The following is a 24810-nucleotide window of genomic DNA, read 5'->3' as shown; positions in this document are numbered from 1 at the left end:
GTGAGACCACACCTGGAGCACTGCGTACAGTTTTGGTCTCCTTATTTAAGGAAGGATATACTTGCATTGGAGGCAGTTCAGAAAAGGTTCACGAGGTTGATTCCTGAATTGAAGGGGTTGTCTTATGAGGAAAGGTTGAGCAGGTTGGGCCTATACTCATTGGAGTTTAGAAGAATGAGAGGTGATCTTATTGAAACATATAAGATTCTGAGGGGGCTTAACAGGGTAGATGCAGGGAGGATGTTTCAACTCGTGGGGGTATCTAGAACTGGGGGCATAGTTTCAGAATAAAGGGTCGCCCATTTAAAATGATGAGGAGGAATTTCTTCTCTCAGAGGGTCGTGAATCTTTGGAATTCTCTACCCCAGAGAGCTGTGGAAGCGGAGTCAGTGAATATATTCAAGGCGGAGATAGACAGATTTTTGAAAAACAGGGGAATCGAGGGTTATGGGGAGCGGGCAGGAAAGTGGAGTTGAGGCCAAGATTGGATCAGCCACGATCTTATTGAATGGCGGAGCAGGCTCGAGGGGCCGAATGGCCTACTCCTGCTCCTATTTCTTATGTTCTTATGTTCTTATGGACATCTTGCAGTAACCAGTAACTTACGTGTGGGTTCAGCCATTAACAAGTTATTGAGTAATTTTGCATGACTTTTGAATATGGACAGGTTCGACCATCTCGTAGCGATAGAACGTGCTGGAATGGCTGCAGATGGCAATTACTACAATGCATGGAGAGTGAACATTAAACATTTGGTGGATCCCATTGACAAACTGTTCCTAACAGCAGAGGACATCCCCGGAATCGTCACAACTGGTAAGTACAAACTTAACGTTGGGTTGGAAACTGTCCCACGTACTTTGAGAAAAAGGATTGTACGTCACGAGTGTGATGGAACACTCGCCACTTGCCTGGATGGTTGAAGCCAGAACTACACTCAAGGAGCTCGACACCATCCAGGACAGAGCAGTTTGCTTGATCGGTGTTGCTGCCACTGGACTCGCTATCCACACCTTCCCCCATCGGTCCACTATGGCTGTAATAAGTACAACACTCAAGAAGCTCGACACCATCCAGGACAAAGCAGCCCGCTTGATTGGCACCCCATCCACCACCTTAAACATTCACTCCCTCCACCACCGGCGTACCGTGGCTGCAGTGTGTACCATCTATAAGATGCATTGCAGCAACTCGCCAAGGCTTCTTCGGCAGCACCTCCCAAACCCGTGATCATCCACCTAGAAGGCCAAGGGCAGCAGGCGCATGGGAACACCACCACCTCCAAGTTCCCCTCCAAGTCACACACCATCCTGACTTAGAAATATATCGGCCGTTCCTTCATCGTCGCTGGGTCAAAATCCTGGAATTCCCTCCCTAACAGCAGTGTGGGAGTACCTTCACCACACGGACTGCAGCGGTTCAAGAAGGCGGCTCACCACCACCTTCTCAAGGGCAATTAGGGTTGGGCAATAAATGCTGGCCTTGCCAGCGACGCCCACATCCCATAAACAAATTTTAAAAAAAGCTACAGGATGCAGTGCGGCAACTCACCGAGGTTATTTCAACAGCTCCTCCCTCCCCTGAGACCTGTTTCTCCCAGAGGGAGAAGAGCGGCAGTGTCTTGGGAACACCATCACCTGCAAGTCACACAATCTCCTGACTTGGATATTTATCGCCGTTCCTTCATCGGCTCTCGGCCCAAATCCTGACATCCAGCCCAAGTTCAACGGTTGGTCTCCAGAACTAGGAATGGGGGAAGAAATTAGCCAGGGTTCTCTCTCCGGATTGCTATCCAGCAATCCCCACAGGAAGCGTTGCGCGCCGGCAGCCCGTTTCCTAACCCGCACCAAGTCCCGTTCACCCAGCACCCCTGTGCTCGCTGACCTTCATTGACTCCCGATCTGGCAACGTCTTAATTTTAAAATTCTCATCCTTGTGTTCAAATCCCTCCATGGCCTCACCCTCCCTATCTCTGTAACCTCCTCCAGCCCCACAACCCTCCTAGAGCTCTGCTCTCCTCCAAATCTAACCTCTTGTGTATTCATTTTAATCGCTCCATCACTGGGGGCCGTGCCTTCAGCTGCCGAAGCCCTAAGCTCTGGAATTCCCTCCCTAAACCTCTCTACCTTTCTCTCCTGCTTTAAGACTCTGCTTAAAACCTACTTCTTTGACCAAGCCTTTGGTCACCTGTCCTAATATCTCTTTATGTGGTTCGGTGTCAGACGCTATTGTTCTGATTACGCTCCTGTGAAGCGGCTTGGGATGTTTTACTATGTTAGCGGTGCTATATAAATGCAAGTTGTTGTAAATGATTGGTGAGGATTTGGCTGAGATTCCACCCCTGAGATGCCACTCACTCTTCAGGCTCACCCATCACAAATGGCCTCTATGAAAGCTGTTAGTGGATTTAAAATCTTGATCTCCATCTGTTCCTCTCCTCTCCCCCTTCTTAAATATGTCTGGGTTAGTCCCATAAAAGGGTCTGTGCGAGTTTTGGCAAAACAATCCACCCATAACATTACCCTATCATTCTCTTCAGATGCTGATCATTTCCTGCCTTTATTTCAAAAGTTAATGATAATTCCTGGAGGTGATTTGTTTTGTAGAAGGTCTCCTTGACGATGGTGATCATAAGTGTTCAGCCTAAAATTTCAGCAAATGTTACTTTTTGTACTGTAAATTCTTTCTATGTCAACCTTCTTAGGACTACATCCCAAATATGCATCTGTAAGATTGTGGGGAAGCAAGTGAACAAAGATAGGAGCAGAGAAATATACAGGATTAGAAGTGACTACTGTATTTGGTTTACCATATACTACTCTCGCTCTCTTACCCCTCAATCCCTTTCTCTGCCAAATACCTGCCCAGTTCCCTCCTGAATTGGCCAAGACTGTCCACCTTCACTACCTGCCCATTGGTCTGTTCCGTACATTCATCATCCTTTGTGTAAAGTAATTAAAGTCAAACTCTGCCTTCACCTTCCCTCTTCTGAGCTTGAGTCCTTGCCCTGATGTGTGCACCTGAACCAAGTCGGCCAGGTATTGCATTCTGATCATGGATGCAACCTAGCTTGCCCCAAGGTCAACCATCTTCAGCTGCTTCATCAATGACCTTCCCTCCATCAGGCTCAAAAATGGGAATGTTCGCTGATGATTGCACCATGTTCAGTTCCATTCGCAACTCCTCAGATAATGAAGCAGTCCATGCCCGAATGCAGCAAGTCCTGGATGACATTCACGCTTGGGCTGATAAATGGCAAGTAACATTCACGCCAGATAAGTGCCAGGTAATGACCATCTCCAACAAGTGAGAATCTAATCACCGCCCCTTGACATTCAACGGCATTACCATCGCCAAATCCCCCACCATCAACATCCTAGGGGTCACCATTGACCAGAAACTTAACTGTACCAGCCACATAAATACTGTGGCTACAAGAGCAGGTCAGAGGTTGGATATTCTGCGGCGAGTGTCTCACCTCCTGACTCCCCAAAGCCTTTCCACCATCTACAAGGCACAAGTAAGGAGTGTGATGGAATACTCTCCACTTGCCTGGGTGAGTGCAGTTCCAACAACACTCAAGGAGCTCGACATCATCCAAGACAAAGCAGCCCGCTTGATTGGCACCCCATCCACCACCTTAAACATTCACTCCCTCCACCACCGGTGCACCGTGGCTGCAGTGTGTACCATCTACAAGATGCACTGCAGCAACTCGCCAAGGCTTCTTCGGCAGCACCTCCCAAACCCGCGACCTCTACCACCTAGAAGGGCAAGGGCAGCAGGCATATGGGAACACCACCACCTCCAAGTTCCCCTCCAAGTCACACACCATCCTAACTGGTAAATATATCGGCCGTTCCTTCATCGTCGCCGGGTCAAAATGCTGGAACTCCCTCCCTAACAGCACTTTGGGAGCACCTTCACCACACGGACTGCAGCGGTTCAAGAAGGCGGCTCACTACCACCTTCTGAAGGGCAACTAGGGATGGGCACTAAATGCCGGCCTTGCCAGCGACGCCCGCATCCCAGGAACAAATTTAAAACAAAGTTGTGTCTCTTTGTTCTCCAGGTATTGGTGATGGAGGGAACGAACTGGGAATGGGAAAGGTGAAAGAGGCCGTCAAAAAACATGTGCACAATGGGGACCTGATAGCTTGTGACGTCGAAGCAGATTTTACGGTCATCGCAGGTGGGTTTACTGGACTTTGTACCAATACATTGGACAGTCCAAAGGTTGGTCCTGAATATGTAGTAGGTACTGAGCATAGGATCGCTAATTGGTGGAATTCAAAGCTTTTAAATAATTAAATAAATTCAGGGTCAACTTTGGACAGTTATTTAATCTGTGATATTCTGGAAACAAAGTGGTGGTGCTGATCATTAGGAAACTGTTGTTAAGTCCCGGGGAGAGGGAGGATGCAAGTTTTAATTCGCACACTGTTGGATTTACTGATCTGAGCCATGCTAAGTCTAGGCTGTGGTATCTCCTGGCTGTGCTAGGTGGAGGTGATCAAATCGTTCAGTTTCTGGAGAGTACCAAGGCTTCATATGTTTAGACATAGAAACATAGAAACATAGAAGATAGGAGCAGGAGTAGGCCATTCGGCCCTTCGAGCCTGCTCCGCCATTCAATGAGATCATGGCTGATCATCCAAATTCAGTACCCTGTCCCTGCCTTCTCCCCATATCCCTTGATCCCTTTAGCCTTAAGAAATATATCCAACTCTTTTTTGAATATATTTAATGAACTGGCCTCCACCGCCCTCTGTGGCAGAGAATTCCACAGGTTCACCACTCTCTGGGTGAAGAAATTCCTCCTCATTTCAGTCCTAAATGGCTTACCCCTTATCCTTAGACTATGACCCCTGGTTCTGGACTCCCCGGCCATCATAAACATCCTTCCTGCATCTAGTCTGTCCAGGCCTGACAGAATTTTATAAGTTTCGATGAGATCCCCTCTCAATCTTCTAAACTCCAGTGAGTATAAGCCCAATCGACACAATCTCTCCTCATACGTCATTCCTGCCATCCCAGGTATCAGCCTGGTGAATCTTCGCTGCACTCCTTCCATGGCAAGAACGTCCTTCCTCAGGTAAGGCGACCAAAACTGCATACAGTACTCAAGGACACTATGGCCGCGATTTTGCCGGCGCTTAGAGTGCGGGTTTGGAGGCAGGTCAGAGGTTAAATTCGATTTGATTAACGGCGGGTTCCAATCCCACTGGCAACCCGCTTCCAAACAGCTTTCCCACGTGTCGGGTCCCCGATTTGCGAATGGACCCGACACCTAGCGGTGGGAAGCGGATTAAAGGCCTGCCTATTAACAGGTACTTGCCAGTAGTTTTCAGCCTGTTTTTGGATTTTGCCGCTTCTGGCTCGGGTTTCCCGACGTCCAGACACCGCACCAGGTCAGTGCGGCGTGTTGTGAGTCTGCTGTTTGTGGAATGATGACAGCTGCAGAAGTGGTGTGAAGAATCCAATGTTGTACGTGGTGAGTTTCAGAGCAAAGAAAATGTTGGGTACTGCATTTTTAAAACTTTTACAGATTTCTTTAACTTACAAGTTTTTAAATCCAACTATGGGGGTGATTTTGCCAATGGGGGCGCGTTGGAGGCGGGACTGCTGCTTGTCAGGTTTTAGTCCCGCCTCCATCGACTTGTGGCCACCCCACGCTATTTTCCCTTGATTGACCTTGTTAAGCCCGTCCAGCGGGCTCAGCAGGCTAATTAAGGGGAAGCCGGTTACAGAGAACGTCAGCGTATGACGTTTCATTGACAGATGAATTGTCACCGTTTGACAGCTCTGTGTTTGGTGAGTCCTTGTGTTCAAGACTCATCAAACCTCTTTCCTGAGCAGAAATTAGATGGTTGTTGCATCGGAGAATGCAGCAGCCATTCTGTCATCTCTGCCGGTGAGATGCGAGACTCTCTGGTTTACCAACTGTTGAAGCCTGCAGGAAGAAACAAAGGTAAGTAAACATGTTCTATCACTTTTCACTCACCTCACATACTTACCCCTCCACACTTGCACCCATCACTCACCTCCACAGTGCACTTTTGCACCCCTCCGACCCCGCAGACCCACTGCTCGCCTCGGTGACCCTGGTGGGGTTTCCCGATATCGGGAACATAAGAACATAAGAACATAAGAAATAGGAGCAGGAGTAGGCCAATTGGCCCCGCGAGCCTGCTCCGCCATTCAATAAGATCATGGCTGATCTGATCCTACCCGCCAATCCACTATGACAGGACTATCTCCTGAATCTAACAGAATTAGACACACGAAACAGGAGCAGGATCAGGCTACACGGCCCCTGGGCCCACTCCGCTACCCACAGGGCCATGACCGATCCGAACCTAGACTCATGTCCAAATTCCTGCCCGCTCCCCGTTGTTGTGTATGTAACCTGTTCCACCTTAAGAGAGCTTAAGCCTGTTCCACCTTAAGAGATGTACTACTTTCTCAGGCTGCTGTAGACGTAATACCGGGGGTGAACACACCGGTATATAAGCACTGTGCAGTAATCTTGTATTCAGTATAGTCCCTACCTCCAACCAGTAAAGACCTGTTTTTATTGTTACTCATTAGTCTGTGTCTTAATTAACTAAATAATTCACAGACTTAACACTGGCGACGAGTCAGGTTCTTACCCTGCGGCAGTTATTCCACGGCGGTTGAAGAGAGGTTTCAAACCTCACCACCCCACTGGAAGCGACAGGCATTAGGACCCTGAAGCCTCCATCAGCTTGTGAACTGGAGTAGAAGACAGGGCTGGGGAAGACAGAGGTACAGGGCGATAGCGATCGGCAGATAAGGGCCGGGCCGCTTTCAAATCGATCGCATCTGCGATAAGGGCGCGAGAGCCGCTTCGAGCGGGAGGCGTTTCAAGCCAGCGATCGCACTCCAGATAAGGGCCGAGAGCCGCTTCGGTCGGGAGCCGCTTCGCGATCAGCGATCGCATAAAAGATAAGGGCCGCACTCGGGCTTACAGACAGCGTCGGGGGACGGGTGAAGACCGCCAAACGCGGGAAAACCGCCATCTTGGGAGTGGAGGACGACGACAAAGAGCGGGAAGCCGCCATCTTGTGTAACATAAAATTCCAACAAAATTGTAACAATGCCTAAACACGGGAATATTGGCACCTTTGATAGTGACATCGAGGATTGGGCCATATATGTAGAACGAGTAAAAAATTATTGTAAGGCCAATAAAATTCGTGAGCAAGATAAAGCACTAACATTATTAAATTTAATGGGTGCGAAGACATACGGGCAATTGAAACACCTGTTATCACCAGATGAACCGGCGGATAAGACGTTCGATGAGATTGTTACTGTCCTGAAAGATCATCTAAACCCCACGCCGCTGATGCTAGCGGAACGATTTAAATTTTACGACAGAAGGCAACTACAGAATGAAAGCAATGCTGAATATTTGCTGGAATTGCGTAAATTAGTGAAATATTGTCAGTTTGGAACGGGACTGACAGATGCACTACGAGACAAATTTGTGTGTGGTTTATTTAAACAAGATACACAAAAGCGACTGCTCGAGGAGAATGAGCTGACGCTTGAGAAGGCGGTCACTATGGCAGCAGCACACGAAGCCGCAGCGAGAGGCACGGCAGTAATGCAGCTACGGTCACCGGAGCTCAGTGCACACAAATTGGGTGTGAGTTCTGTTAAATGTTATCATTGTGGAAAGACAACGCATGATCAGAACCAGTGTTGGTTTAAAAACCAAGAATGCAGAACATGTGGTAGGCTTGGACATATAGCTAGAGTATGCAGGTCAGGGAAGAAGACCAGCAACAAGAAGTCACCGCAAGGGAAATACGCAAAGGTACACAAGGTGGCCGAACAGGAGTCCGATTCAGACGCTAGCAGTAATGAACTGGCTGGCTTAAGCAGTATTGAACTGGCTAGCTTAAGGGTACTCAACGTTGGTAAGGGTGCAGACCTCCAGACAATTTGGGTTACTCTTCAGATAGAAGGAGTCCAAGTAAAAATGGAATTGGACACTGGATCGGCATTGTCGGTCATGAATAAGAAAGATTACAGAAGGTTATTCCAACATATTCCCCTACAGGATACGGAGATTATATTGACAACCTACACGGGGCAGAGAGTGTACCCCATCGGGACAATAAAGGTTGCAGTGGCCAACAGGGGCGAAGGAAGTCAAATAATGGACTTATATGTGCTACCGGAGGGAGGTCCACCACTACTAGGCCGGGAGTGGTTTAGAAACATAAATATGGACTGGCATTCGCTAAAAGCCATAAAGAGTGAGAACTCGGTGCAGATAATCAGCCCAGACTCTAGAACTGATGATGGTAAGACCAACCCATGTGCAAAAGACAAAGTTTCAGCACAGAATTCCACTGAGCAACAACAACATAGTTTAACAGAGAATTCTGAGTCTGTCAAGTCTACCGATATGCACATTTTTGAGGGACACTGGGCTCGAACTCAACTCCATTTCAAACTACAACAGCAATTAGAACAAATGATTCGCCGTTTTGAGCAAGAGATGAATGAAATAAAAAAGTTCTTTGTTACAGAGTGGGAGAATCTGGAAAGGCAACAGAAGCAACTGATGGAGAAAATGGAGCAGGAGCACACCAACCATCTGCGCGAGGAGGCCGAACGAATCAAAGCTGATTCAGGTTCTGAAGGTGCGTGCCATAATCTGGTGTCAGAAGAGTTAACGGTCAGCCAACTCCTTCATATGCTGAGGGACAAGACTCTGAAATGGGAAAAACTTGAACACGAGCTGCGATCTTCAAAGGAAAAGGGTTCGGAGCTCTCAAAAGTCATTGAGATGGCTGATGTGACGACACAGACTGAAACGACTGCAACAGAGCAGCCATTGGATGCCAAAAGTACGCTGACTCACGTCAATGTAGAACAACAGACCGCTGAAACAGCTGCTCCGGTAGAGGGATTGCATAGTCCGATCAATCAATCTCCAAAGGAAGTTGAAGTATTAAAATCACAAATGAGGTCACTAGTAAACGACTTGCTGAAAGCCCAGAAAAAGCTGGATGCAGAGGTACACATGAAGAAGTCTCTTCAGGAAAGATGTCTGGATTTGGAACAAGAGCTGGCTAACGTCCAGCTGGGTATGAAGGAAATAGACGACCCTCTCACTGGTCTAGCTCAGGACGACACCGAATATTACCATGACCTGGTGGACGACACCGAATATTACGATGTCCTGTCCTGCCCAGCTTGTAACTTCGACTCCCAAAGTGCAGAAATCATGGAGGAGCACCAAAAGTCTACGGAACATCGGGAGAAGCTGGCTCTACGACGGAAACAGGAGGAAGAGAAGGAGGAACTGCGCATGCAGCTGGCAGCTGTGGCAGCTGACAATGGAGCCCAGAGAGTCTCCAAGAAGCAGAAAAGGAAAAGTAAAAACAGAAGATGACCCATCTGAACCATTATCACCTCTACCAGATCACACACGTGGTCCCTCCGAACGGAGCCAAATCAGTTCGGAAGTTCAAGCTGTTAAATCCATGAAAGGACTATTGAATGAGTAACGTGAACCGACTACACCACAGAGATTGAATCAGTGAACTGTTTTCCGCAGAGACTGAATCTGTGATATGTTACGTTAAACATGAAGTTATATATGTATATATGTTATTACGTTATGTTAAATGGGGGGATGACTATAAAGCTAAGAAGGGAGGAGTGTTGTGTATGTAACCTGTTCCACCTTAAGAGAGCTTAAGCCTGTTCCACCTTAAGAGATGTACTACTTTCTCAGGCTGCTGTAGACGTAATACCGGGGGTGAACACACCGGTATATAAGCACTGTGCAGTAATCTTGTATTCAGTATAGTCCCTACCTCCAACCAGTAAAGACCTGTTTTTATTGTTACTCATTAGTCTGTGTCTTAATTAACTAAATAATTCACAGACTTAACACCCGTAACCCTTAATTCCCTTTTCTTCTAGGAAACTGTCTATTTCTGTTTTAAATTTATGTAATGATGTAGCTTCGACAGCTTTTTGGGGCAGCATATTCCATGGACCTACCACCCTCTGAGTGAAGTAGTTCCTCCTCATCTCAGTTTTGAAAGAGCAGCCCCTTATTCTAAGACTATGCCCCCTAGTTCTAGTTTCACCCATCATCTGGAACATCCTCCCTGCATCCACCTGATCCAACCCCTTCATAATCTTATATGTTTCAATAAGATCGCCTCTCATTCTTCTGAACTCCAATGAGTAGAGTCCCAATCTACTCAACCTCTCCTCATATGTCCATCCCCTCATCCCCGGGATTAACCGAGTGAACCTTCTTTGTACTGACTCGAGAGCAAGTATGTCCTTTCTTAAGTATGGACACCAAAACTGTATGCAGTATTCCAGGTGCGGTCTCACCAATACCTTGTACAACTGAAGCAATACCTCCCTATTTTTATATTCTATCCCCCTAGCAATGAAAGCCAACATTCCATTGGCCTTCTTAATCACTTGCTGCACCTGCATACTAACCTTTTGAGTTTCGTGCACCAGGACCCCCAGATCCCTTTGTACTTCAGTACTTTCCAGTTTCTTGCCATTAAGATAATAACTTGCTCTACGATTTTTCCTGCCAAAGTGCATAACCTCACACTTTCCTGTATTGTATTCCATCTGCCAAATCTCTGCCCACTTACTTAGCCTGTCTATGTCCCCTTGCAGATTTTTTATGTCCTCCTCACTCACTACTTTCCCTCCCATCTTAGTATCATCTGCAAACTTTGATGTGTTACACTCGGTCCCCTCCTCCAAATCGTTAATATAGATTGTAAAGAGTTGGGGACCCAGCACTGACCCCTACGGAACACCACTGGTTACTGATTGCCAGTCTGAGAATGAACCATTTATTCCAACTCTCTGCCTTCTGTTAGATAGCCAATCCTCTATCCATGCCAGAATATTACCTCCAATCCCGTGATTTTTTATCTTAAGCAATAATCTTTTGTGTGGCACCTTGTCAAATGCCTTTTGGAAGTCTAAATACACTACGTCCACTGGTTCACCTTTATCCACCCTATATGTTACTTCCTCAAAGAACTCCAGCAAATTTGTCAAACATGACTTCCCCTTCATAAAACCATGCTGACTTTGTCTTATTAAATTATGATTATCCAAATGTCCTGTTACTGTCTCCTTAATAATGGACTCCAAAATTTTACCTACCACAGATGTTAGGCTAACCGGTCTATAGTTTCCAGCCTTCTGTCTACTGCCCTTTTTAAATAAGGGTGTTACATTAGCAGTTTTCCAGTCTGCTGGGACCTTTGCTGAGTCCAGGGAGTTTTGGAAGATTATTACCAATGCATCCACAATCCCTACCGCCACTTCCCTCAAGACCCTAGGATGTAAGCCATCAGGTCCAGGTGATTTATCCGCCTTGAGTCCCATTATTTTACCGAGTACCACTTCCTTAGTGATTTTGATCGTGTTTATCTCCTCCCCCCCTATAGCCCCCTGCTTGTCCAGTGTTGGGATATTCTTGGTGTCCTCTACTGTAAAGACTGATACAAAATATTCATTCAGTGTTTTTGCCATCTCCATATTTCCCACCATTAATTTCCCGGTCTCATCCTCTAAGGGACCAACATTTACTTTAGCCACCCTTTTTCTTTTTATATAACTATAAAAACTCTTACTATCTGTCTTTATATTTTTTGCTAATTTACTTTCATAATCTATCTTCCCTTTCTTAATCAATCTTTTTGTTATTTTTTGCTGTCTTTTAAAGTTTTCCCAATCCTCTATCCTCCCACTAGATTTGGCTACCTTATATGCCCTTGTTTTTAGTCGAATACTATCCTTAATTTCTTTACTTAGCCACGGATGGCTGTCTTTTCTTTTACACCCTTTTTTTCTCAGTGGAATATACTTTTTTTGGAAGTTGTAAAATAACTCCTTAAATGTACACCACTGATCATGTATCGTCTTACCCTTTAATCTATTTTCTCAATCCACTTTACTCAATTCCGCTCTCATACCTTCATAGTCTCCTTTATTCAAGCTTAGCACGCTTGTTTGAGATACAACCTCCTCACCCTCTAATTGAATATGGAATTCAACCATGTTATGGTCACTCATTCCAAGGGGATCCTTTACTAGGACATTTTTAATTAATCCTGTCTCGTTACACAGGACCAGATCTAAGGTTGCTTGCCCCCTGGTCGGTTCAGTTACATACTGCTCAAGAAACCCATCCCTAATACACTCAATGAACTCATCCTCAAGGCAGCCCTGCCCAATTTGATTTGTCCAATTAATATGATAGTTAAAATCCCCCATAATTATAGATGTTCCCTTATTACAAGCCTCAACTATTTCCTGATTGATACTCCGTCCAACCGAGTTGCGACTGTTCGGAGGCCTATAGACTACGCCCACTAGTGTTTTTTTCCCCTTATTATTCCTTATCTCCACCCAAACTGTTTCATTGTCCTGATCTTTTGACCCAATATCATTTCTCTGTATTACAGTGATTCCTTCCTTTATTAACATAGCCACCCCACCTCCCCTTCCTTCCTGCCTGTCCTTCCTGATTGTTAAATAACCTGGTATGTTTAATTCCCAGGCATTGTCACCCTGCAGCCATGTTTCTGTAATGGCCACAAGATCATACCCATATGTAGCTATTTGTGCCTTTAACTCGTCTATTTTGTTACGAATGCTACGTGCATTCAGATAGAGAACTTTCAAATGTGTTTTGTGACACTTATTTCCTGCTTTTGCCCTTTTTATTACTTTACCTTTTACTCCATACCTTCTGCCCCTTCCTGACACGCTCTGGTTTTTAATTTCCCCACTGCTACCTAAGTCTATGACCTTCTCTGTTGTCATTTTTATTATTTGTTCTCTAGGAAGCTCCCCCCGACTAGTTAGTTTAAAGCCCTCTCTACAGCCTCTGCTGGAAAAATGGGGATAATCCTCTTAACCGTCTGTTAACTACCTGTTAACAGGCAGTTAAGTGGCTGTAATCCCCTTCCCGCCTCCAGGAGACGGGACCCGGCACGGGTCGGCTACCCGCCTCCTGGGAAGATGGCACGGAGGCGGGTTGGGGTGGGGGCGGGCTTGGGGTACCCGTAATTAGTTCCTCTCAATAAATTCTAGGCAAGTTATTTTTCTGAGGGAAAGAAATGAGTGTTCCATGTAGGAGACCAACAGGTGGTGTGGAATAGATGTCTGTCATAGAACAGTTGCAGGCTCTGGAATTAGTGGGATTGATGGGCCGATTGATGACACCTTGAGATTTGGCTAAATCAAAACAGAGCTCTTCCAGTCTGTAAACAGTAGAAGAAGCAATCTTAAATGGCAATGTGTTTTATTAGGTGTGTCAAACTGGGGAGGCTATGCTGTAGCCTGTGCTCTGTACATTCTCAACACCTGTACAATCCACGAACGCTACCTACGCAAAGCGGTTGGGTTTCCTAAGACGTCTGAAATGGATGGATGTATCTCGGCACTACCTAGTGTCCGTAAGGTAGGTAACAGTATTTTCTCACCAGGATAGAGGACCATTTCTCTCTATCTCCTTCCTCCAGTGGAGTTGCATGTGATCCTTTTCTAGCCTCTTGCTCCTATCGCCTCTCTCTCTCTTCCCATCGCAGCCTTTTCTTGTCTCTTATTTTATCAATACTACTAAGCTCAATGCTCCTGAGTTTTACTCTCTTGTTCCTTCAGCTCTCCACCTTCCTCTTCCCTGCATTTTCACTGTTTTGAAATCAAGACTCATCACACCATCTCTTCTGGCTTGTTCCTTCTCATGATCTCAAAATTATGGAACTCCTACCCTCTGTTCATTTTAAGAACATTAGAATTAGGAGCAGGAGTAGGCCATACAGCATTTTGAGCCTGCTCCACCATTCAATAAGATCATGGCTGATCTTCGACCTCAACTCCACTTTCCCGCCCCATCCCCACATCCCTTGATTCCCCTAGAGTCCAAAAATCTATCGATCTCAGCCTTGAATATACTCAACGACTCAGCATCCACAGCCCTCTGGGGTAGAGAATTCCAAAGACTCACAACCCTCTGAGCGAAGAAATTTCTCCTCATCTCAGTCCTAAATGGCTGACCCCTTATACTGAGACTGTGACCCCTAGTTCTGGACTCCCCATCCAGGGGAAACAGCCTTTTGGCATCTACCCTGTCAATCTCCCTCAGAATCTTATATGTTTCAATGAGATCATCTCTCATTCTTCTAAACTCCAGAGAGTACAGGCCCAATCTACTCAATCTCTACACATAGGACAACCCTCTCATCCAAGGAACCAATCTAGTGAACCTTCGTTGCACCGCCTCTAAGGAGTATATCCTTCCTTATATATCACCCTCCTCCTAGACCCAAAAGCTTTCAAAGAAGAGATGGGGAGTTCAATCCTGGACCAATATTTCTCAACCAGCATCACTAAAAAAAAATTATCTGGTCATTATCACATTGCCCTTTGTTTAGGTTTACAGTGCGCGTGTGTGAATGCACGAAGTGTGGTAAATAAGGTTGATGAGCTGTAGGCACAATTAGCCACATGGGAATATGATGTTGTGGCGATAACGGAGACCTAGCTCAAAAAAGGGCAGGATTGGGTTTTAAATATTCCTGGATATAAGGGCCTAGAAATTGGGTTTTGGCTTAGCCAGGGCTTTAGCGCCGGAAATTAGTGCCGGCGCTAAGTCCCCTGCGCGCGCCAAAAATTCAGTGGCGCCGCGCCCAAACGGCTGCCGGCGCCACTGAAGGGTCTTAGCGCCTGGAAAAGGGCGCTAACTGCCGTTTCGCGCCACAATTCCGGCGCTGCGGCACCCGATGCGGTGCGGCAGGCTGGGGAAGTGCAGGCCTCCTCCTTCCGTTAAGAAGGAGCTGCCTGCACCCGGCCGCGGCCCGCGCAAATCTGCTTAAAAATGAGCCCGGCACCTCGGACAAGTGCCGGGCTTGCATCTGTTCCGGGGGGGGTGGGTGGAGAGAAGTCCGGGGAGGGAGCTGCGGGCAGGCGGCCGGCGGGAAAGCGGCCGGCCGCCGCGGGGCCTTTAATGCGCCGGCGCTAACTGCAGTAAGGCACCTCTGACAAAACGCTGGTTGCGGCTGCCACGGGCGAGGCGGCCGCAACTCAATTTCGGAGTTCGGGCGGGTTACCACGGCAACCGGGACGCTGCGCACACCGATGACGTCATCGGTGCCGGCGCAGCGTTACTGGAGCAACGCCGATTTAGGGCCCCAGGGAATTTCACTACTGGCCATAACTCCGGCGCAAGGCCCTCTAGCGCCTCAAATGAGGCGCTAAGGCTACTGAATTTTCAGCCGAAGGTGTTCAGGAAAGATAGGGAAGGAAAGAAAGGAGGTGGGGTGGTAGTATTGGTTAAGGAGAATGCTACAGTGCTGGAGAGAGAGGATGTCCTGGAGGGGTCAAGGACAGAATCTATTTGGTTATAGTTAAGAAATAATAGAAGTGCCATTACACTACTAGGCGTATTCTATAGGCCACCAACTAGTGGGAAAGATATAGAGGAGCAAATTTGCAGGGAAATTACAGAGAGGTGCAAGAACTATAGAGTTGTGATAATGGGCGACTTCAACTGTCCTAATATAGACTGGGATAGTAATAGTGTAAAAGGCAGAGATGGGGACGAATTTCTGAAGTGTGTTCAGGAGAACTTTCTTGATCAGTATGTTTCCGGCCCAACGAGGGAGGAGGCATTGCTGGATCTGGTTCTGGGGAATGAGGTGGGTCAAGTGGAGCAAATGTCAGTAGGGGAACATCTAGGGAACAGTAATCACAGTATCATAAGGTTTGGATTAGCTATGGAAAAGGACAGGGAGCAATCTAGAGTAAAAATACTTAATTGGAGGAAGGCAAATTTTTGTGGGTTGAGAACGGATCTGGCCCGGGTAAATTGGAATCAAAGATTGGCAGACAAAACTGTAATCGAACAATGGGCTGCCTTTCAAGAGGAGATGGTTCGGGTACAGTCGAGGTACATTCCCACGAGGGGGAAAGGTAGGGCAACTAAAGCCAGAGCTCCCTGGATGATGGAAGAGATAAAGCATAAGATGAAGCAGAAAAAGGGGGCATATGACAGATGTCAGGTTGAGAATACATCTGAGAATCAGGCTAAATATAGAAAGTTTAGAGAAGAACTGAAAAAGAAAATAAGAGGGGCAGAGAGAGAGCATGAGAATAGATTGGCAGCTAACGTAAAAGGGAATTCAAAAGTCTTCTATAGGCATATTAAATAATAAACGGATAGTAAGAGGAGGGGTGGGGCCGATTAGGGACCAAAAAGGAGACGTACGCATGGAGGCAGAGGGCATGGCTGAGGTACTAAATGAGTACTTTGCATCTGTCTTCACCAAGGAAGAAGATGCTGTCAAAGCCATAGTAAAAGAGGAGGTAGTGGAGATACTGGATGAGATAAGAATTGATAAAGAGGAGCTACTAGAAAGGCTGTCTGAACTTAAAGTTGATAAGTCACCAGGACCGGATGGGATGCATCCTAGGATGCTGAGGGAGGTTAAGGAGGAAATCGTGGAGGTACTCGCCATAATCTTCCAATCCTCCTTAGATACGGGGGTGGTGCCAGAGGACTAGAGAATTGCAAATGTTACACCCTTGTTCAAAAAAGGGTGTAAAGATAAACCCAGCAACTACAGGCCAGTCAGTTTAACCTCGGTAGTGGGAAAGCATTTGGAAATGATAATCAGGGATAAAGTGTGGATTAAAGCCAGCACGGATTTGTTAAAGGAAAATCGTGTTCAACTAACTTGATCGAGTTTCTTGATGAGGTAACAGAGAGGGTTGATGAGGGCAATGCAGTTGATGTGGTGAACATAATAGGCTTGCCGGCAAAGTTGAAGCCCATGGAATAAAAGGGACAGTGGCAACATGGATACGAAATTGGCTAAGTGACAGGAAACAGAGAGCAGTGGTGAACGGTTGTTTTTCGGAATGGAGGAAGGTATACAGTGGTGTTCCCCAGGGGTCAGTACTAGGACCACTGCTTTTCTTGATTTATATTTATGACTTGCGAGTACAGGGCACAATTTCAAAATTTGCAGATGACACAAAACTTGGAAGTGTAGTGAACAGTGAGAAGGATAGTGATAGACTTCAAGAAGACATAGACAGGCTGGTGAAATGGGCGGACACATGGCAGATGAAATTTAGCGCAGAAAAGTGTGAAGTGATACATTTTGGTAGGAAGAATGAGGAGAGGCAATATAAACTAAATGGTACAATTCTAAAGCAGGTGCATGAACAGAGAGACCTGGGGGTACATGTGCAATAATCATTAAAGGTGGCAGGGCAGGTTGAGAAAGCTGTTAAAAAAGCATACGGTATTCTGGACTTCATAAATAGAGGCATAGAGTACAAAAGCAAGGAAGTTATGATGAACCTTTATAAAACACTGGTTCGGCCTCAACTGGAGTATTGTGTCCAATTCTGGGCACCACACTTTAGGAACGATGTGAAGGTCTTAGAGAGGGTACAGAAAAGATTTACAAGAATGGTTCCAGGGTTGAGGCACATCAGTTACGTGGACAGACTGGAGAAGCTGGGGCTGTTCTCCTTAGAGCAGAGGGTTGAGAGGAGATTTGATAGACGTGTTCAAAATCATGAGGGGTCTGGACAGAGTAGATAGAGAGAAACTGTTCCTATTGGCGGAAGGGTCGAGAAGCAGAGGGCACAGATTCAAGGTGATTGGCAGAAGAACCAAAGACGGTGTGAGGAAAGTCTTTTTTACGCAGCGAGTGGTTAGGATCTGGAATTCACTGCCTGAAAGGGTGGTGGAGGCAGATTCAATCGTGGCTTTCAAAAGGGAATTGGATAAGTACCTGAAGGAAAAAATTTGTGGGGCTACGGGGAATGGGCCGGGGAGTGGGACTAGCTGAAGTGCTCTTACAGAGAGGCAGCACGGGCTCGAGGGGCCAAATGGCCTCCTGTGCTGTAACCGTTCTATGATTCTAAATTGGCTGACGTGTTTCCTACATTACAACAGTGACTACACTTCAAAAAGTACTTCAGTGGCTGTAAAGTGCTTTGGGACTTTCTGAGGTTGTGAATGGCACTGTAGAAATACAAGTCTGTTGAGATACCACGGCAAACGTGGGAGTCGAGACCAGAGTTGATGGAACACAACTGCTTTAATTTACATCATGGCAAAAACAAGTGCTTAAAAAGCCCGCGCAACCACTTAAATACTCCCCAGACAAGAAGTGCTCCCGGCAGCCTATCCCTACGGGAAACAAGCTGCCGGAGGAAAGGGCCCACGGCTGGGGGCGGCTGCTGCCGGCAGTGCGCCTGCGTAAACTGTCTGTGCCGCCGTGAGCGGATTATGTCCAATGGTGGCATGTCGCCACAGAGCTCCCCCCAGAATCCGCTTAGGAGGAGTAGACGAGTCGTGACGGTGGTCTAATGGTTCTGCCGGAGCGGCTCTGAGTGGCCGCCGGTCTAGTTGGTGAGGCCGGGCGGTTCGCCGCCGGCTGTGCTAGCTTGCTGGCGGGACGGCCTCCAGTTGGAGGTCGGGCCACGGGGACCTGTTCCCCTGGTTCTGTGTGTGCTGGTTTGAGTCGGTCGATGGAGACCGTTTCAACCCTGTCGCCGAGTCGCAGCTTGAAGACCTTGTCCCCGGTTTGTAGTACCTCGTACGGTCCGTCGTACAGGGGTCGCAGGGGTCTGCGGTGTGCGTCGTGTCGCACGAAGACGAAACGTGCCTGCTGTAAGTTTGGCGGGACGTAAGGTGCGAGTTCGCCGTGTCGGTTGACTGGAAGTGGGGCGAACTGTTGAGCGGAAGAGAAAGAGTTGAGCTGCTGCTGTTCGGCCGACCAAGGCGTGGTAGCCTCCGGAAGGAATTCGCCTGGTACGCGCAGCGGTTGTCCATAGACTAACTCCGCTGCTGAGGACTGGAGGTCTTCCTTGACCGCGGTACGTAGGCCTAGCAGCACCCACGGTAGGCGGTCAGTCCAGGTACTGTCCTGCAGGCTGGTGCGAAGTGAGGCCTTGAGTGACCTGTGGAAGCGTTCACACAGCCCATTGGCCTGTGGGTGGTACGCCGTGGTTCGGTGGAGCGTCACCCCGAGGTTGCGTGCTGTGGCCGTCCAGAGTTCGGAGGTGAACTGGGTGCCTCTGTCGGAGGTTATGTCGGCCGGTACACCGAATCTCGCGACCCAGGTGTTAATGAACGCCCTGGCGATGTCGGCTGTGGTGGTGGAGGTCAGCGGCACTGCCTCAGGCCAGCGTGTGTAGCGGTCGACCATCGTGAGAAGATAAGTTTGGCCTTGCGATGGCGGCAGAGGACCGACGATGTCGACGTGTACGTGGTCGAAGCGGCGGCTGGGTACCTCGAAGTCTCCCAGGGGTGCTTTTGTGTGCAGCTGCACCTTAGCCCGTTGGCAGGCGAGGCAGGAGTTGGCCCAAGTCCGAACATCTTTGCTAAGGCCGCGCCAGACGAAGCGCTGGGAGAGGAGTTTAACGGATGCGCGGGAACCCGGATGGGAGAGCCTATGGAGCGCGTCGAAGATGCGGCGGCGCCAGGTTGCAGGGACGACCGGCCTGGGTTGGCCGAGTGAGACGTCGCAAGTGACTGCCGTGGCTTCGGGCCCGTGCACGACCTTGGCTAGGCGTAGCCCTGGCAGGCTGGTAGCCGCCGAGAGGAGGTCTGGGTCCGTGAGCTGGGCCGCTGCTAGTTGCGCGCAGTCGGCCGCTAGGTGATTCGTGCAGACGGCAGGACGGGAAAGGCAGTCGGCGACAACGTTGTCTCTACCGGAGACGTGCTGGATGTCCGTGGTAAACTCGGACACGGCCGCGAGCTGGCGTTGCTGCCTAGCGGACCAGGGGTCGGTGTTCTTAGCCATCGCGTATGTGAGCGGCTTGTGGTCCACGTACGCGGTAAAGGGGCGGCCCTCCAGCAGGAACCTGAAATGGCGGACCGACAGGTGGAGCGCGAGGAGCTTGCGGTCGAAAGTAGAGTATTTGACCTCCGGGGGGCGCAGTTGGCGGCTGTAGAAGGCAAGTGGCTGCCACACGCCATTGACCCACTGCTCGAACACGGCTCCGACCGCATGGTCGGAGGCGTCGGTGGTGAGCGCGACCCGGGCATCAGCCCTCGGGTGCGCGAGCAAGGTGGCGTCGGCGAGCGCGTTTTTGGTGGCGTCGGAGGCGCCTGACGTGTCAGCGGTCCAGGCTACGGCCATCTTGCCGGATTTACCTTGGAGGGAATCGTATAGGGGCTTCATGAGGGCTGCAGCTCTGGGGATGAACCTGTTGTAAAAGTTCACCATCCCGAGGAACTCCTGGAGGCCCTTGATGGTTTTAGGGTGGGGGAATTGCTGGACGGCCTGCACCTTGTTGGGCAGGGGGACGGCCCCAACAGGAGTGATGTGGTGGCCGAGAAAATCGATCTCGGCTAGGCCGAATTGGCACTTCGCCGGGCTGAGGATAAGCCCGTGTTGGGCTAAGCGCCCGAACAGGATGCAAAGGTGTTCGAGGTGTTCCTGTTTGGAGGAGCTGGCCACGAGAATGTCGTCTAGATAGACGAATAGAAAGTTCAGGTCCCGGAGGACTGAGTCCATAAGGTGCTGAAAAGCCTGGGCTGCATTCTTGAGGCCGAAGGGCTTCCTCAGGTACTCGAACAGGCCGAATGGGGTGATGACGGCCGTTTTGGGGATGTCCGCGGGGTGTACGGGGACTTGGTGGTAACCGCGCACCAGGTCGACCTTGGAGAAGACGGTTCGTCCGGCCAATCGGGCCGAGAAGTCCTGGATGTGCGGCACCGGGTATCGGTTGGGGGTGGTGGCATCGTTGAGGCGGCGGTAGTCCCCGCAGGGGCGCCAGCCTCCGCCGGGATTGGGGGCGATGTGGAGGGGCAAGGCCCAAGGGCTGCTGGAGCGGCGGATGATGCCGAGTTGCTCCATGGTGGTGAACTCGGCCCGCGCGATTTCCAGCTTGGCCGGGTCGAGTCTGCGGGCGTGGGCAGCGACCGGGGGGGCCGGTGGTGGGGATATAGTGCTCCACACCGTGTTTGGCGGCTTTGGCCGAAAAGGTCGGGTTAGTGAGGGCGGGAAACTCGACTAGTAGTGCCGAGTAGTCGTCCGTGGCTCTGGCGAGGCAGTAGGTCGTCAGGCCGGCCGAACGGGCCGGGGTGACTGCGCCAGGTATGGGGGCCATAGTGTTGATGTCGACGAGGCGGTGCCTCGGAATGTCGACAAGGAGGCCGTGGGCGCGTAGGAAGTCGGCACCGATGAGTGGACAGAGGACCTTGGCTGTGAGGAACTCCCAGTGGTAGCGGCGGCCTGCGAGGTCGAGCGTGACCATGCGGGTGCCGTATGTGCGGATGTCAGAGCCATTGGCTGCAGCCAGCGTAACACCCCGTGCACCGCGTTGGATTTCGAGGGCGGAGGCGGGGGTGATGCTGTGCTGGGCTCCTGTGTCGCACAGGAATCGGCGGTTGGTGCTGTCGTCGATGACGTACAGTAGGGGCCCCTTTTGCCCCGCGGCCATCGTGGGGGCCGGTGCGGGGAGGGGTTTGAAAGTGCACGGTGGCGTGCAGCGTTGGGCCCTAGTGCCAAAACGGGTGTGGTAGTAGCAGTGACCCGGAGTGGAAGGGCGGTCGGGCCTAGTGAGCCGGGGGGACCGCGTGGTCGTTGCCGTGAGGTCGGGCGCGACGTCGCGGGCGGTCTGCGCGGAGAGCAGCCGGTCGGCCTTTTCAGCTATCTCATTCAGGTCCATGGAGCCAGACTCCACAATGAGCGGGTGGATGCTGGCGGGGAGCTGCCAAATGAAAAGCGTGCGAAAGAGGGCGCCGGGTTTTTTGTCGTCCGAGAGGGACAGCATGTGGGAAAGCAGGTCTGATGGTGAAGCGTCACCAAGGCCTGGAAGGTCGAGGAGTTGGCAGTTGCGCTGGTAGGAGGACGCCTGAAATTTTTTAAGGAGCGCAGCCTTCAGATGTTCGTACTTGCCTTCCTCTGGTGGATCCTGCAGCGCTGCCCGAACCTTAGGGACTGTGGCGCAGGTGAGAGAGGCGACGAGGTAGTCGTACTTCGTGGCATCGACTGTAATGCTTCTCAGCCGGAATCTGGACTCGGCTTGAATGAACCAGGCCTCGGCCAGGTTCTCCCAAAAGTCCGGTAGTTTAACCGTGACTGCGTTTGTATCCGCCATGCTAGCTTAGGATTCGTCCTGAGCGTCGGGGTCACCAGTGTTGAGATACCGCGGCAAACATGGGAGTCGAGACCAGAGTTGATGGAACACAACTGCTTTAATTTACATCATGGCAAAAACAAGTGCTTAAAAAGCCCGCGCAACCACTTAAATACTCCCCAGACAGGAAGTGCTCCCGGCAGCCTGTCCCTATGGGAAACAAGCTGCCGGAGGAAAGGGCACACGGCTGGGGGCGGCTGCTGCCGGCAGTGCGCCTGCGTAAACTGTCCGTGCCGCCGTGAGCGGATTATGTCCAATGGTGGCATGTCGCCACAGTCTCTTTTTCTTTTTCTTTCAAACCAATACTTCTTGATTGGTTGTGTTTTCTAATCTATTACCACCTCGATGATGTCCTAGGCTGCAGTGCTAGCCTTTTAGCCCTTAAAAAAAACTCACTTTGTTTTGGAAATGGACGAATCGTGTCAGTCGTTTCCTGTGCATTTTGTTTCCTCCTCGACATTAGGTTTCCTACATCACGCCCTGCTCTCCAGCAAGGTGGGTAAAGCTTACTCCTTTGACCCATCTTTTGGTCACCTGCCCTAATATCTCCTCCTTTGACTTGGTGTCAATTTTTTTGTCTGATTGCGTTTCCGCAACGCACCTTGGGACGTTTTCCTACATTAAAGGCGCTATATAAATGCAAGTTGTCGCTGTAATTGGCCTGTTTCACTATCTCTCGTCAAGAAGGAAAGACTTGCATTTACTTAGCGCCTTATCCTGTCTCTCAGAAGTGTCCCAAAGTGCTTTACGTCCAATAAATTAGTTTGAAGTGCAGTAGCTGTTGTTGGGTAGGCAACTGGCTCAAAGAACACATAGAACATAGGAACAGGAGGAGGCCATTCAGCCCCTCGAGCCTGCACCGCCATTCAATTAGATCACGGCTGATCTGTATCTTAACTCCATTTCCCCGCCTTGGTTCCGTATCCCTTAATACCCTTGCCTAACAAAAATCTATCAATCTTAGTTTTGAAATTTTCAATTGACCCCCTAGCCTCAACAGCTTTTTAGGGTAGAGAGCTCCAGATTACTACTACCCCTTTGTGTGAAGAAGTGTTTCCTGACATCGCCCCTGAACGGCCTGGCTCTAATTTTAAGGTTTATGCCCCCTTGTTCTGGACTCCCCCCACCAGAGGAAATAATTTCTCTCCATCTAACCTATCAGCACCTTTAATCATTTTAACCACCTCAGTTAGATCACCCCTTAGCCTTCTATACTTGAGGGAATACAAGCCCAGTCTGTGCAAGCTGCCCTCATAATTTGACCCTTGTAGCCCAGGTATCATTCTGGTGAATCTGAGCTGCACCTCCCCCAAGGCCAATATATCCTTCCTGAGGAGCGGTGCCCGGAACTGAACGCAGTTACTCCAGATGGGGGCTAACCAGAGCTTTGTATAACTGTAACGTAACTTTTACTTTTTGTATTCCAGCCCCCTTGGTATTTTTTGTACCTGTCCACTAGCTTTTGGTGTTAGGAGGAACAGTATAGGTTAACTGACCCTTTTGATTTCTTTTATTCATCTCTTCCCTCAATGAAGTAGTTTCTCCTCAGTTGCTCTGGGTAATATCAGGAAGACATCTTTTGTTTAATTGTAGGGGTGAAGCCACGTCCTACCACCGTGTTGCACAGACCCAGCAGCACACGTGACATAGGAATACATTCTTGCTAACTCAATGCTCCATCCTTTTGTTACACTGAATGTTACACCGAGTTAAATCGAGTTTACAGCACAGAAACCGTCCATTCAGCCCAACTGGTCTATGCTGGCGTTTGTGCGCCACACGACCCTCCTCCCACCCCTCTTCATCAGCATAACTTTCTATTCCTTTCTCTCTCATGTGCTTATCTACCATTTCCTTAAATGCATCTATACTATTTGGCTCAACTCCTCCTTGTGGGAGCGAGTTTCACGTTCTCACCACTCTCTGGGTAAAGAAGTTTCTCCTGAATTCCCTATTGGATTTATTAGTGTCTGGCATATATTTATGGCCTCTAGTTCTGGTCTCCCCCACAAGTGGAAACACCTTCTCTGCCTCTACCCTATCAAATCCCTTCATAATCTTAAAGACTTCTATCAGCTCACCTCTCAGTCTTCTCTTTTCCAGATAAAAGAGCCCCAGCCTGTTCAATCTTTCCTGATGCTTATAACCTCTCAGTTCTGTAGTCAATCTTTTCATCTGTCCTTAGGAAGAAAAGCTGCTGGAGTTGCTGGTGGAACATGGAATACGAAGCGGAAAAACCGGGAATCTGGGAATGGAAGTGGACGGCTTGCTGTTTCATGACACGCACTCAACTATGATCAAACAGCTGTTGGAGATCACCCTAGGACAGGCCCTATCGAACTAGGTCACAATGTGAGCAATAAGGGAACCTTTAATATAGAATTACAATCATTCTTGCCAACCTTTTAACTGAGAAAGTTCTCGTTAGGTTTACACTAACTAATCAATGTAATGATATTTGCACGACAGGTATGTTATAATGCAGTGTTGCATTTATTTTTGATTTATGTAATTTTTTATGGCTGTGTTGTGCTTCTGTTTCACTTCAAGAATTAATACAACAAATGTTTTTTTCTTCCCCACAAAACAGTT

At 48.9% G+C, this 24810-nt stretch overlaps 1 protein-coding gene across 6 annotated transcripts in view; it reads left to right on the top strand.

Annotated features, from left to right (window-relative positions):
• LOC147109047 (D-glutamate cyclase, mitochondrial-like) overlaps positions 1-24810 on the top strand; it is a 103173-nt gene extending 78363 nt beyond the window's left edge. For 5 of the 6 annotated variants that reach the window (XM_086002610.1, XM_086002613.1, XM_086002611.1 and 2 more), the window contains 4 exons: positions 668-816; positions 4073-4192; positions 13359-13510; positions 24404-24810. In XM_086002610.1, the coding sequence (XP_085858736.1) occupies positions 668-816; positions 4073-4192; positions 13359-13510; positions 24404-24562 (580 nt within the window). In that variant the 3' untranslated portion in view covers positions 24563-24810. The remainder of the gene's footprint in view (positions 1-667; positions 817-4072; positions 4193-13358; positions 13511-24403) is intronic. The other variant, XM_086002612.1, reaches the window with a different exon arrangement.

This window comes from Somniosus microcephalus, chromosome 12, assembly GCF_052327205.1.
Source record: "Somniosus microcephalus isolate GS21.2 chromosome 12, FLI_Smic_1.0, whole genome shotgun sequence".
NCBI classification, from domain to species: Eukaryota; Metazoa; Chordata; class Chondrichthyes; order Squaliformes; family Somniosidae; genus Somniosus; species Somniosus microcephalus.
This window is presented reverse-complemented; position numbering and strand designations above follow the sequence as displayed.